Source organism: Argentina anserina, chromosome 6 (genome assembly GCF_933775445.1).
Source record: "Argentina anserina chromosome 6, drPotAnse1.1, whole genome shotgun sequence".
NCBI classification, from domain to species: Eukaryota; Viridiplantae; Streptophyta; class Magnoliopsida; order Rosales; family Rosaceae; genus Argentina; species Argentina anserina.
The window spans coordinates 11,935,754-11,949,407 of record NC_065877.1 but is presented as its reverse complement, the minus strand read 5'-3'; the positions used below and the strand labels follow the sequence as shown (position 1 = coordinate 11,949,407).

At 37.6% G+C, this 13,654-nt stretch overlaps 3 protein-coding genes across 3 annotated transcripts; all 3 read left to right on the top strand.

The window, feature by feature from the left end:
* The first annotated feature begins 3,958 nt into the window (after positions 1-3,958).
* LOC126800936 (IAA-amino acid hydrolase ILR1) lies at positions 3,959-6,473 on the top strand. Its single transcript, XM_050528367.1, has 5 exons — positions 3,959-4,438; positions 4,629-4,754; positions 5,123-5,437; positions 5,730-5,858; positions 5,931-6,473. The coding sequence occupies exons 1-5, from the start codon at positions 4,082-4,084 to the stop codon at positions 6,306-6,308; spliced, it is 1,305 nt and encodes a 434-aa protein (XP_050384324.1). The 5' UTR covers positions 3,959-4,081; the 3' UTR covers positions 6,309-6,473.
* A 1,782-nt stretch (positions 6,474-8,255) lies between these two features.
* LOC126800933 (cytochrome P450 89A2-like) lies at positions 8,256-9,749 on the top strand. The gene has a single exon (XM_050528364.1). The coding sequence runs from the start codon at positions 8,256-8,258 to the stop codon at positions 9,747-9,749; it is 1,494 nt and encodes a 497-aa protein (XP_050384321.1).
* Positions 9,750-12,197: 2,448 nt separating this feature from the next.
* On the top strand, positions 12,198-13,535 carry LOC126796891 (acyltransferase Pun1-like). Its single transcript, XM_050523605.1, has one exon. The coding sequence runs from the start codon at positions 12,198-12,200 to the stop codon at positions 13,533-13,535; it is 1,338 nt and encodes a 445-aa protein (XP_050379562.1).
* Positions 13,536-13,654: the final 119 nt, after the last annotated feature.

Below are 13,654 nucleotides of genomic sequence, written 5' to 3'. Positions count from 1 at the left end.
CAGGTTAAAGATTGTTTTCGGCGGCGCCACATTCAAGCTCACATAACCCATAATGGTGGCAAAATAGCGACGTCATCGATGTCTTCTGGTGCCCTTGAGCATGCCCTAGCTTGCCTTTCAACCCATAACTTCGATGAAAGACCAATGCTGCACGACAGTCCTAGCCTTGCATGATACCCTCAGCTGCAAACCCAGTTGACCTGATTATGTCGACCCGACCCAGTCAATCTTATCCGACCAACCACAACAAATTGGAGAGAGTTTACCTCTCGGTCAATTGGTAAAAAGGGGACATGGTAATTTACCACCAAGTAAATTTGTAATAATCTACGAGTGAAAACACAGTTATCTACTGTCAGTAATTTAATTTTAATTTTTTTCTATGTGATGAATTTAAACTAACCATATGTTTTCATCTTGGTGAAACTTATCACACGCCGATATAAAATCAAATGGTGAGAATACAACGTATATTTGTGGATTCAAGCATAACCATGGAATTAATCAAGAGCAACTATTATGTTGTTCATTTGGCAAACAAACAAGTATGTTTTAATTAATGTTGTTGCTTTCATTCAATTTAGGAGGTGGGCTTTCAACCTCCATTTCCTTTTCGACCTGATTCTTTTGTTTCTTGGGTGGTATACAAGGACGTGATTCCCCTGCTACCGAGTTTTAAGAGGTATTGGGAGTGCCACTATTACTGTCTGTAGCCGTGTGTGTAGCGATGATGGAACGCGCGAGCGTCACACAATTAACTCTGTAAAATGTCATCGTTAGTATAAAATAAGCAGGGATCGTTCAGTCCGGGGAATTGAATGGAACTCTAAACTTTTAGTGTTAACAAATAATGGGGGGTTTGAGATTAATTATTAAGTACTAAAATAAAACCCAAATTATTATTTACATGATCGACTTCTCTTTATCAAACTAAACTAAATTCACAAATGCACCACATAATTACAAGTTTGGTTCTATCATGCAGTCTAATTCATCTGATTACATACTTTTAGACACCAATACAATTAGAGCCTTGGGGGAACATCTAATCATGCAAGATTTCTATTGACATTTAGGTTGACTTAGGGCCTCACCTAAATTGCATGTAATCAAGTTTAACAACATTTATGGTAGAAATCAAACAAGATTATATTTAAGCACCAAATCTTTGTTGGAGACATGCTTCACGATGACTTCACGATGACGTCACTCACTATGGGGTACATGTAAATTTCCAGAATTTCTCACTTTAATCAACACAAACCGAACCCACTTAGGGCATGATTCGATTTGTGTCAATATGGATGATGAACATATCACTCAAATACAATCTTAGGGACTGAATTCAAGCACTAAATTCATATGCACATATCTGAAAATTTATGACACCAAACACCATCAAGGGCCAAATATTAACAAGTTAGACCAAATCATCATTTTATACACAAAGTGAAAATGGACAAAGGTCAAATGAACATTTTTAGACATTCAATTACAACGCAACTCCAAATCACAAACATAAGACAATATAACAATTTTTTTATCTCATTTTTTATTTTTTTTCAATTTCCTTCATCATTTTTTTTCCGTCACTTTGCTTAAAAGCTTTTAATTTTTTTTCATGTCTTCCATCACACACTTATTTCATACATCATCACCTCAAAAAGAGTTTTGCCAAGTCTATAAGACAATGTAGAAATTACTATACTAATCATGGAGATAATATAGGTAATGAAGAAAAAACTCAATGTAGGCTAAAATGAGGTTCAACTAAGGGGTCTCAAACATGACACATGGTTATTTGGCAAAAGTGATGGTATTCCTAGAAATGATCCATAAATCCCTTTCAAAGTCAGAACATTTTATGACTTAAAAGTTTCAACAATTACAAAAGCGAGTTATAGTAAATTCTAGAGTCTATTAAAAGTTATGGCACATAATTATTAAATATGCAAAGAACAATGAGGTTTAAAAATAACCGCGAAATTAATTATTATTATATCTCATGAAGAAAGTACATATAGGCTCAAAAACTCATAGGTTGTTATGGACTTCAAACTAACCAAACATGTGTCATATTATAATCAATCTATATCTCACATGTTCATATCAAATCCACATTATCAATGAAACTCACAATTTAATTTTTATGGAATGCAAAACCATTATCTATGCATTTAGAGACATAATCATCATAGACTTTAAGGACATCCTAAGACTCAACTGACTCAAATAAAGTAAACACATTTTTGAACTTTTTTTTAATAGAAACAAACAAACACAAAGCATGCTTGTAAACATACCCCACACTTAGAAAATTACATTGTCTTCAATGTAAGCTCAAAAGTAAGAATGTAATTCATAAGTATAAAACAAGTTCACAAATCCAAACATATATAATTCAACCATAAAAGTGAAGGGATTAGAAAATTCAAACTCTCGTAGACGACTCATACACTGGTGCAATTGAAAATGGGTTGCCTCATATGTATCGCTTAACTTTTATAGTCTTTTAGCCTAGACTCTTCCACTTTTTTTTTCAAGTTTTAGACGACGCCACTTGGAGTTGTACACCTCCAAATGTGTGTCTTCTTGCTATATCAAAACTCAATACATGTTCACTCTACTCGTAGACTGCATCGCATAAAAAGAAAGATAATTAAAAAACTAGAGATATGATCTTAAAAAATAAGTTAGTAAAATATTAATGATTAAGTAAAAGTTAGTATGAGTTAAATTAATTGCAAATCATGAATAAAAAATTAGAGTGTGGTGAAACTCTGATTCTTGTAACACTTGTCGTCCTTCCAAGTCATTGAGAGTTTCAATCAACTGTTAACAATAGAATTCTCCAATTCTTTCTTTCAAATCCCTAACTGACAACTAAGTTATATTGAGCATGCGATGCGTAGTGGTTCCTCTAGCGAGGCAGTGGGAATTAGGATGTTTTCTAGAGGAAGCTTTGGCGTTTGAATGTTCCTCCGAAGGTTTGAATGCGTACTTGGAGAATTGTCTGAGGTATACTTCCCACCCGAGCAGCTTTGTCGAAAAAGATCTAACTTCCTTCTCTTGTTTGCCCTTTTTGTCAGTCGGCAGTTGAGCATAACCTTCATCTCTTTAAAGAGTGCATGGTGGTTCGTGTGTTCTGGATGTTGAGTCGTCTTAATGTGGGACTGGTCGAACATGGAGCAACTGATATTGGTGATTGGCTTTGGTGGTTGTGCTCTAGTATGCAGGGGTTTCACTTTGAGATGGTGGTGATGGCTCTCTGAGAGATTTGAGGAACAAGCTAGTCTGGAAGGAGGGATTGTTTGAGCCTCAACGAATGGTCCATCACATGTATGGCTTACTGGAGTAATATAAGGGGCAGCACAGAAGGGGAGTGAAGACCAGAGATCGGCAAGTTGTGACTAAGTGGTCAAATCCTCCAACAAGTGGCAGGCTCAAGATAAATGTTGATGGGAGTTTTCATAGTGGTATGAAGGTAGGAGGTGTTAGGGTTGTCGTGCGTGATGAGTGGGGAGGCTGTGTGGCTTCTCTAGTGCAAACTCTTCCATTGGTGCATGTAACATCACGGACCGCTCCGCCGTAACACGATATTGTCCGTTTTGGACATAGTCTTCACAGTTTTGTTTCTGAGAACTCACAAGCAACTTCCCAGTGATCTCTTATTCTGGGATTGCTCTAACCCGAACAAGCTTAATTTTAGAATTCTCATGCCTTTTGAAGCCATAGAACCCAAAAAGACCTTGTGTTAGATGAACGTGGGCATGTGGACATCACCCCTTTGGTTTTATACTATTTGGAGCTGAAATGAGGGTGACTTCGATCAAGTTATGCTCAAGCAACCAATAAAAAGTCGCTACCAAAACTAACACAAAAAACAATCACTTCTGAGTTCTGACAAACAGATGTGACACACCAATTGATGATGCGTGGCATACAACATTACAACTCCATAAACAAACAGAAAATGGTATAAGAGCAGAGACGGTCTAGCTCACTACATTCTCACTCCATCACTTTCTCAACCCCAATAGCTATTTCTTCCCCAGATCCCATTTTGGGTTCATAATCGATCATGGGGTTCATGCTCTTCTGCTTATTGCTCTTGTCCATCTCAAGTCAATCTTGGGCTTCAGAAACCACTGCCAGTGCCACTGAGTCGGAGCTGGAGTTATTGACTCGGGAGTTGCTGGAATCGGCCAAGGAACCCGAGTTCTTTGAATGGTTGATAGGAGTGAGGAGAAGAATCCACCAGTACCCAGAGACTGGCTTCCAGGAATACAGGACGAGTCAACTCATCAGGTCCGAGCTTGACGCGCTTGGTATCAAGTATACCTGGCCGGTTGCCGAGACTGGTATCGTCGCTTCTGTCGGGTCCGGGTCCAAACCCGTCTTCGCTCTCAGAGCTGACATGGACGCCCTACCTATTCAGGTCTCCTCTCTCTGTCTCCTCTCTCTAATTCTATGAAACGTGGTTGTATTTAGGATCGTCTGTTGGAGTGAACCTTATGTTAAGTGTGTCAACTGTATAACCAACATGTCACATCTTACCGATACCTTTGATGTTTTCGGTTTATTTGGTCAATTATCTAACAAATTGCACTAGTTGGATTTGACATTAGGAACGAGTAGAGTGGGAGTTCAAGAGCAAAATAGATGGCAAAATGCACGCTTGTGGTCACGATGCTCATGTAGCAATGTTGCTTGGTGCAGCCAAGATACTTCAGAGTCGAAAAGACCGGTTAAAGGTATGCATTAGTCGTAGAAATGTTCTATTGTCACACACACATCCAGAGTCAATATGAATTTAAATGAGTTTTTGGCATTACCTGGTACTACTGCTGTTGATCTTGTGTTTCATTTCCGGGCAGCCTCATTTTAAGTTCAAAGGGTTATTTTTTCCGAGTTTAGAATTCAGTATATAATGTTTGTAGAAGATGATAACCTAATACAAGTAGAAAATGACTCGGTTCTTCAACCTAAGCACAAGATCGATGACAAAATAATTAGCAGAGGTCTGAATTCCATACTATATAGAAACCTTAAGAGACATTAGCAAATTTACCAAATCACTGCAAACTTGAGTCATCGATGTACTGTTCCTTTGATGCCATAGGGAACTGTGAAGCTGGTTTTTCAGCCGGGAGAGGAGGGTTACTCTGGAGCTCACCATATGCTACAACACGGCATTCTTAATGACATCGATGCCATCTTCTTTATACATGTTGTGCCAGACCTGCCCACTGGTGTCATTTCTTCACGGCCGGGGCAAATGCTCGCAGGTTCTGGCAGATTTTCAGCCATGATAACAGGGAAAGGTGGACATGCTGCTGCACCACACAAGAATAGGGATCCAATTATTGCTGCTGCCTCTGCTGTTTTGGCTCTTCAACAGATCGTATCAAGGGAAACCGATCCTCTTGAATCCAGAGTATGAATTTGGAAGTAACTAATTAGTAGTACCTTCACATTTTATACTATTACCATTGTTTTACATCAGTTTCTAGCTAATTGAACTATAGAGTGAATTATTGGCCAAGTTCCCTGTGCTGATTATACCTCTCATGTCCTGAGGGCATAATGAATATCAGCATAAGAAAGATAAGCTGATTTTTTTTCTTAATTAAGCCTGTAGTTATAAGAATAGAGTACATATCACTACTCATAGACCCACTGGATGAACTTAGTATGGTAAAGTTTACGTACAGTATTTGAATCTGTAGGTGGTCACAGTTGGGTACTTGGAAGGAGGTAAAGCAGAAAATGTAATCCCCGAGTTTGTAAAATTTGGAGGGACTTACAGGAGCTTGAGTGCTGAAGGCCTCATCTATCTCAAAGAAAGGATCAAAGAGGTAAACTAACAATCACTGAATGACCACAATTTTCCTTTGTCAAAGAAGATAGCAATCATGTTTCACTTGCAGGTCACCGAACTACAAGCTCTCGTGCATCGATGTAGTGCTACACTGGACTTTAAGGAGGAACAGCCACTGCCTTATCCTGTAATGGTTAATGATGAAGCATTATATAGGCATATAAAGAAGGTTGGAGAGGCTCTAGTTGGAGAACCTAATGTACATTATTTCCCAATGATCATGGGAGCAGAGGATTTCAGCTTCTACTCACAGCACTTTGCAGCCACAATCTTTGTGCTTGGGGTGAAGAATGAGACTGAGAAACCAGACCGGCCTTTGCATACACCTTATTTTGTGATTGATGAAGAGGCGCTTCCAATAGGAGTAGCCCTGAAAGCTGCTGTAGCAATCTCTTACTTGGATAGACCACTTGTTGAGTCTCCTTAGTATTAGAAATGGATTTCATTCGAAATTCATCACTGTACGTTTCTAGCTGAGTATGAAAGTTAGAACACATTGACTGTAGAAACAATAAGAGCTGAAAATCTTAATCCGACAACTTTGCTATCTGATACATGACTTCTAATAATAATATTTTTAAAATGATAGATTTTTCGACTCTTCTAAAGCTTTGGCTTGCTTCTTAAGCCATTAAGTCCTGTGCCTGGTGTTTTGAACCTCCGGTCGAGACACTTTGGCCCTCTCCATTTATAAAGCGCAGGCTGAAACAGGTGAAATCAAAGTCCCCCTCATGAACAGCCAGCCCGCCCTCAACAAGATGGACTTTGCCGAGGCTAAGAATGTCCTAAAGTTAAAAATGACAGCGGCCTCTACTATTTGTTATCACATCACTCTCCCCATTACATTCTCATATGAGCAACTTAGTTTCGCCTCGCAATAAGAATCCCAAAAATAGAATTTTCAGAAGGAACTTCTAATGGAATATGTTAATTAACAACAAACGTATAACACTGTCAAACAACTACAAAAGTAATTATTTCGGGGAATCCCAACCGGTCACCAACTGAAGTAGCTGAAGCTGCAATTTTGACCTTGCACCAATGATTTATATAAGAGCATCTCCAACAGCTCATCTAAAATTCAAATAATCTCTATTATAGAAGAAAAATATCAATTTTTAACTTTAACAACTCTTCTAAATCGTTTTCTATAATAGAGAAAGTGGGAAGAGAGAGAAACAAAATCTCTAGATTTGTAGAATTTTTAAAATCTTTATAATTTTCAAAAAAAATCTCTAAACTCTATTTCTTACCATAACAATCTTAAAAAATAACAAAAAAAAGAATGATTTAATTCACTCTTTATTATTCATTCTCTGGTCTTGGTATAAATTATAACATTATGAGATTAAATTTGATTTTCGTTTAATTATATACATTTGCATTTAATTTTATACAATATAATAGAAGAACTGTTGGAGTTGAGGTCTTTTTTATATACATATTTTGTGTTTTCATCCTCTATAATAGAGAATTTTAAGAGGATATGTTGGAGATTTTCTAAAGTACTGGACAAGTGATATAGGGCCTCATCAATTTGAGCATTTTTTCGATCCTCCCAGAGAACCACGTGACAATGTCCGGTGGTCATTTTCTCTAAATTATTTGACACTCAAAAAAATTTAATATAAAAAAAATCATATTTAAGCTATTTTATTAAAAATTATTTTGAGTTTCTTTCTAAAACCCTACACTCTAATACTCTACTCTAAAACCCTATACCATAAACCTTACATTATAAAACCTATACCCTAAACACTAAACTTTAAACCCAAAATCTTAGTTCAAAATCATCAATATCCATGAAGGTTATTTCACAAATAATAAAAATATATAAAATGATAAATTTGGTGTAATAAATCCACTACTAAAATATAGCAGGTGAGGAGAACTACTGTACATTACCACATAGTTCTCCGGGAGGTTGAAAATTTTGTCCACAAATTTAGGCCACAAGACCTTAATCTTAGGTGTCATGTTTAATCACATAGGCACATCACCAATTTACCAAATCACCATTTTATCAAATCAAACCGAGTCATTCTTAATTTAAAAGACAATCATATCTTTCTTAAATCTAATATTTCAAAATTATTTGGATTTTCTTCCTAAATCAACATTGTCAATTTAAGTTAACAAGTAAAACTCTATCAATTTAATTGATTATTGACAATTTCTTACCTCTTCAAATTAGTAATATAAGGTGATTACTAAATGTCATTTTCCTTTTCGTATATAAGTTGTCACCATGAATGCACATTAATTCCAAATCCACCATAAATGGTAAATACATTTGTGCAAATTGCTTCGCTCTTTAAACTCTTATATATGAACATTATCATCTCTCATTAAACTGAGAAAACAAGAACTCACCATGGAAACTTGGATCCTCATCCTTTGTTCCACCTTAATCTCTATGTTCCTCATACCATTTCTTTCTCTCCATCTCAAGGCAAAGAAGCTTCCTCCAGGACCCATTAATATCCCCATAATAAGTGGCTTCCTATGGCTCCGCAAATCGTTCACGGAGCTTGAGCCTGCCATTCGCAACCTCAAGGCCCTCTATGGCCCAATTATCACTGTCCAAATCGGTTCGCAGCCCTCCATTTTCATCTCTAGCCGCTCCTTGGCGCACAAAGCCTTAGTCCAAAATGGCGCTATCTTCGCTGACCGCCCACCAGCCTTAGCCACCACCAAAATCTTCAGCAGCAACCAACACGAAATCAACTCCGCTGTCTATGGCCCCACATGGCGCCTCCTCCGCCGCAACCTTACATCAGAAATCCTACATCCCTCTCGTCTGAAATCCTACAACGGGACCCGAAAATGGGTACTCGACATTCTCGCCAATCGACTTACAAAATCAAACGGAGTCAAAGTCATAGACCATTTCCAATATGCCATGTTCTCCATGCTTGTACTCATGTGTTTTGGAGATAAACTCGACGAGAAGCAAATCAATCAAATCCAATATCTCCAACGGCCGCAACTACTTAGCAATGGCCGGTTTAACATTCTCAATTTCTGGCCTTCAGTCACAAAAATTGTATGGAAAAAGTGGTGGATGGAGTTCCTCCAACACCGAAAATACCAAGAAGAAGTCCTCATTCCTCTAATTAGAGCACGGAAAGAGGTCAAGCAAAACAAGAGTGAAGATTATGTGCTTTCTTACGTTGACACACTTTGGGATCTCGAGCTTCCTAATGAGAAGAGGAAGCTGACTGAGGACGAGATCATAAGCCTATGTACAGAATTTATGAATGCAGGAGTAGATACAACTACCACTGCATTGCAATGGATCATGGCCAACATTGTCAAGTATCCAACTGTACAGGAGCGGCTCCTGGCAGAGATTAAAGGAGTTCTGGTGGAGACAAAGGATGAGGAGGTGAAAGAGGAGGTCTTGCCCAAGATGCCTTATTTACAAGCAGTGATTTTGGAGGGGCTGAGGCGTCACCCGCCTGCGCATTTGTTGAGTCCGCATGCTGTCACGCACGACATCATTTTAGATGGTTACATGGTACCGAAGAACGGGACAGTGAATTTTTTGGTGGCGGACATGGGCTGGGACCCAGAGGTGTGGGAGAACCCCATGGATTTTAAGCCAGAGAGGTTTCTGAATAAAGAAGGAGAAGAGTTTGATATAACTGGGAGCAAAGAGATTAAGATGATGCCTTTTGGGGCTGGGAGAAGGATTTGCCCTGGCATTGGCCTGGCATTGCTTAACCTCAAGTATTTTGTGGCAAATTTGGTCTGGAAATTCGAGTGGAAAGGTATAGAGGATGTTGACTTGACGGAGAAGCAAGAGTTCACCATGGTTATGAAAAATCCATTGAAGGTTCGAATTTCCCCAAGAGTTATGAAATGATAATTTTACTATGATTCTTATTGTCTCGAGCTCGTTTAAGTTAAGATTTATGAAAATGTATCCTTGACCTGTTAAGGTATTTTAGAGGCCAAAGCGCAATACTAGAATTTGGCCACATAGAAAGGTCTTCAATAATATATATATATATATATATATATATATATCTATGAATAACCTCAATTTTCTACGTGTCATGTCATGTCATGTCCACTTGTTGACATTGAAAATTTAATGAAAATTATATTCATTAAATATTTAAATTAACACAGGTCCGACAAATTTCATACATGACTCAAAAGTCGTCAAAGTCAGCAATATTCCAAGAGGGACACGTGGCAGAACATAAATGGATAGTCGGGAATAAATTACCTTAATTCTGAATAAAATCAAGTATTAAATGTCTTCAAAAATTTGGCATTAATAGATTAATCACCGAAATGGAAGTCAGACATTTAACTAAATTAACGAAATTCCTTAATGGTCGTAACTTAAATCAATTATTCAAATATAAATATCTAATTGATTTAATTATGGAAATAAATATATTTAAATTAATCAAGTAATTACGATTGATTTAATTATATGATTAAGGAAATAAAGTTAAATTAGTGTCATTTATTCATTCCATACGTGGAGGAACCTTGACACTATAAAACCCTCTCCAAAATCAAGAGTGGGACTTCGGCCAAGAAGAGGAGCAGAAGACGACGAAAACTTCAGACATAGACAGAGAAATCATCCTGAAGCTCAGAAACCTTTCAAGCTCGCAGAGAATCAACAAGCTGTCAAATAGCTAATTCTTTCATAAGTTTAAAGCCTTGAAGTCGTCAAATTCTCGAAGAATCAACAAGCTCCCAAGTAGTTGATTCCTTACCAAATCAAGCTCCGAAGTCGTCAAATTCCCGAAGAATCAACAAGCTCCCAAGTAGCCGATTCCTTCGCCAAATCAAGTTCCGCCGAAGTCATCAAATTCTCGAAAAATCAATAAGCTCTCAAGTAGCCGATTCCTTCGCCAAATTAAGCTCTGAAGTCGTCAAACTCTTAAAGAATCAATAAGTTCTCAAGTAGCCAATTTCTTCACCAACCTCAAGTCCAGAAGTTGTCAAACTCTCGAAGAGCCATCAAGCTGTTAAATAGCCGGTCTCTTCACCAATCTTCAGACGGAGTACAAATCCCTACGCGACATCGCTTGTGGCCCAAACCTAATCAATATTAAGCCTTAACGGTCCTTGATCGACCTTCGTCTCCAAGTCTGCAACAAAGAAAAATCAAGTTCTTCAACAAGCTCGTTGAGGGTCAACAAGCACCAAGCACATGTTCCGATCCCTATCAGTTATCAAAGCCGAGGAACATTCACCATGTGACGCTGCTCGTGATTCAAGTCCAACCGAAATCAAGCCTCTACGGTCAACTTTCTTCTACAAGCCATCAACAAGACGAGAAGTTCAAATCAAACTCATTCAATTCAAGATCAAGTGTTATAACCCTTGAATTAAATCATTGTCGGAGATCGAATTAGATGACATTCTTATAAAAGAATACCCACAAAGATTGTAATCTTCAAATTCATAAATATATTATATTATTTTGTACACGCATCTTTCCGTTATTTGTCATAGGATTTTTCGTGTCTACACCACTAAATCCATCACATTATTAAAACACTAAATTCACATTAGTCTTAAGTAAATAGAAGCATCATCGATCTTATCCTTCTTAAATATAATGAATTAAATCAAAATGCAGAAGTGAAATGGGCTTACCATTGTGATTTCTTTGTCTTCACAACTTCTTGTATCGGCACGGAGATGGCTGCATAAGGGTAATGGTTGTTCTGACCTTACTTTGTATGCGTTTTCGGTTAATTTAAAAGTTGTAATGACATTCAATAAAAAAATTAATATATATGGTCAATGGGATTTATTGTTCAAATAGAATCCAATTTTTTCAAATAAAATCTAAGACTCCAATATAAAAAAATAATAATCTAAGATGCTGGAAAGAAAATGGAAAGAGATTTTTTTTCCTGTGTTGTTTTAAATGCATTGGCAGTACTCAATTACTGCAACCAAATCTAGAATAAAACCCAAGTCCTTTTTTTTAAAGAATGAAATCCAAGTCCTTTATTAATTGTAACCTGTTAACATTTTTATACAATACCTCAACGGGATTGATTTTGTTCCAAATATAGAATCCAATGTATGCATGGAAGGAAATTGGAAAGAAATCAAGAGCTGCTTAGGAGGAATGGATTTTTAAAGTAAAATTTAACCTGAATGGAATAAATCAAAATTTATTTAGAATCAAATCTAAGCAGCATTTAATGAAAATAGATACCCACGGACATATTTAGAATATAATCCCAGGTCCTTAACTAGTATCAAATTATAGTTATGCGATTTCATCTAGTATAAATAGAATCCGATTATGTTTGAAATAAAGCCCAACATGGAGTTCACAAAAATGAATATCGTCTCAAGAAAACTGGTTAGGCCATCCGTTCTCACTCCTCCTCACCTAAAAACCTTCAAGCTCTCTCTGTTGGACCAAAGAATGCCGTCTAATTTGTACGGAAAGATCACTTTATTCTATCCTGGAAGCAACAATAGGGCTAGTTTCGCAACCCTCATCTCTAAAAGGTCAAACCACCTACAAAATTCGCTATCCAAAACCTTAGCTAGTTTTTATCCTCTAGCAGGGCGGCTCAAAGACGATGTCTCCATTGATTGCAATGATGAAGGAGCTTATTTTGTAGAAGCCAAAATGGACTGCAACTTGTCTGATATTCTCTCCCAACCTGATCCTAACTCACTTGAACATTTTCTTCCTTTCACTAGCGATCATGAAGCTTGCAACATTGTTACGCTTATTAAAATCACAGTCTTTAACTGTGGTGGTACTGTCGTTGGAATCTGTATGTTACATAAGATTGCAGATGCATCATCCATGCTCACTTTTCTTAGGAGCTGGACAGCAGATGTTCGTGGTCAAATTGGAGTTCTTCCTAAGTTCATCGAACCATCTCTGATGCCACCTTCTGAAATACCAATCAGACCAACTCCTGGCCTTCTTGGAGTTCAAAATTTCATCAGAAGGAGGTTTGTTTTCAACCACTCAAAGATGGCCAGTCTGAAGGCGGAATCCAGTACGCTACTTCGAAAGCTAGGTCATAATGCTCCCCCCACAAAAGTTGAGCTAGTAACAGCAATTTTGTTGAAATGTGCTATTGCTTCTTCACAATCTGTATTAGGGAGACCAAGGCCTTCGTTGATGTCCCAAGTGGTGAATCTACGAAATAAAATGGTCCCTTCGCTGCCCGCGAATACGATGGGGAATCTCATTTTTTCATTCAATATCTTCATTGAGGATAATAACATAGAATTACCTGAGATTGTTGTCAATATAAGAAAAGGGTTCAAAGACTTTTGTAGTCATAAGGCAAACAGATTCAAAGGTGAAGACGCTTTAGCGGTCATTTCTACATCCCTTAGGGAGGAGGATCAACTAACCAGCAAGATGGGAGTGAACATCTTTCGGTTTACAAGTATGTGCGGATTTCCTCTTTATGATATGGATTTTGGGTGGGGGAAACCCATTTGGGCAACTTGTCGACCTGGATCATTCAAGAATATATTTACTTTGATTGATACCAAAGGGGGTGAAGATATTGAAGCTTGGGTGAACCTGGAAAAACAAGAGATGGATGTATTTGAACGTAGTGAGTTGCTTCTTAGTTTTGCAACTTTGAACCCAAGTGCAATAATTGTGGGACGCTCCCTCTTGTGATCAACTCATCAAAGTATGTATTGAATATTATGCTGGATAAAACAAATTGTTAATCAAACATGCAATTCAAATTGCATGTGTTTCAGAAATAAAGATGTTGGCTCCTAATTTAGCTCGAC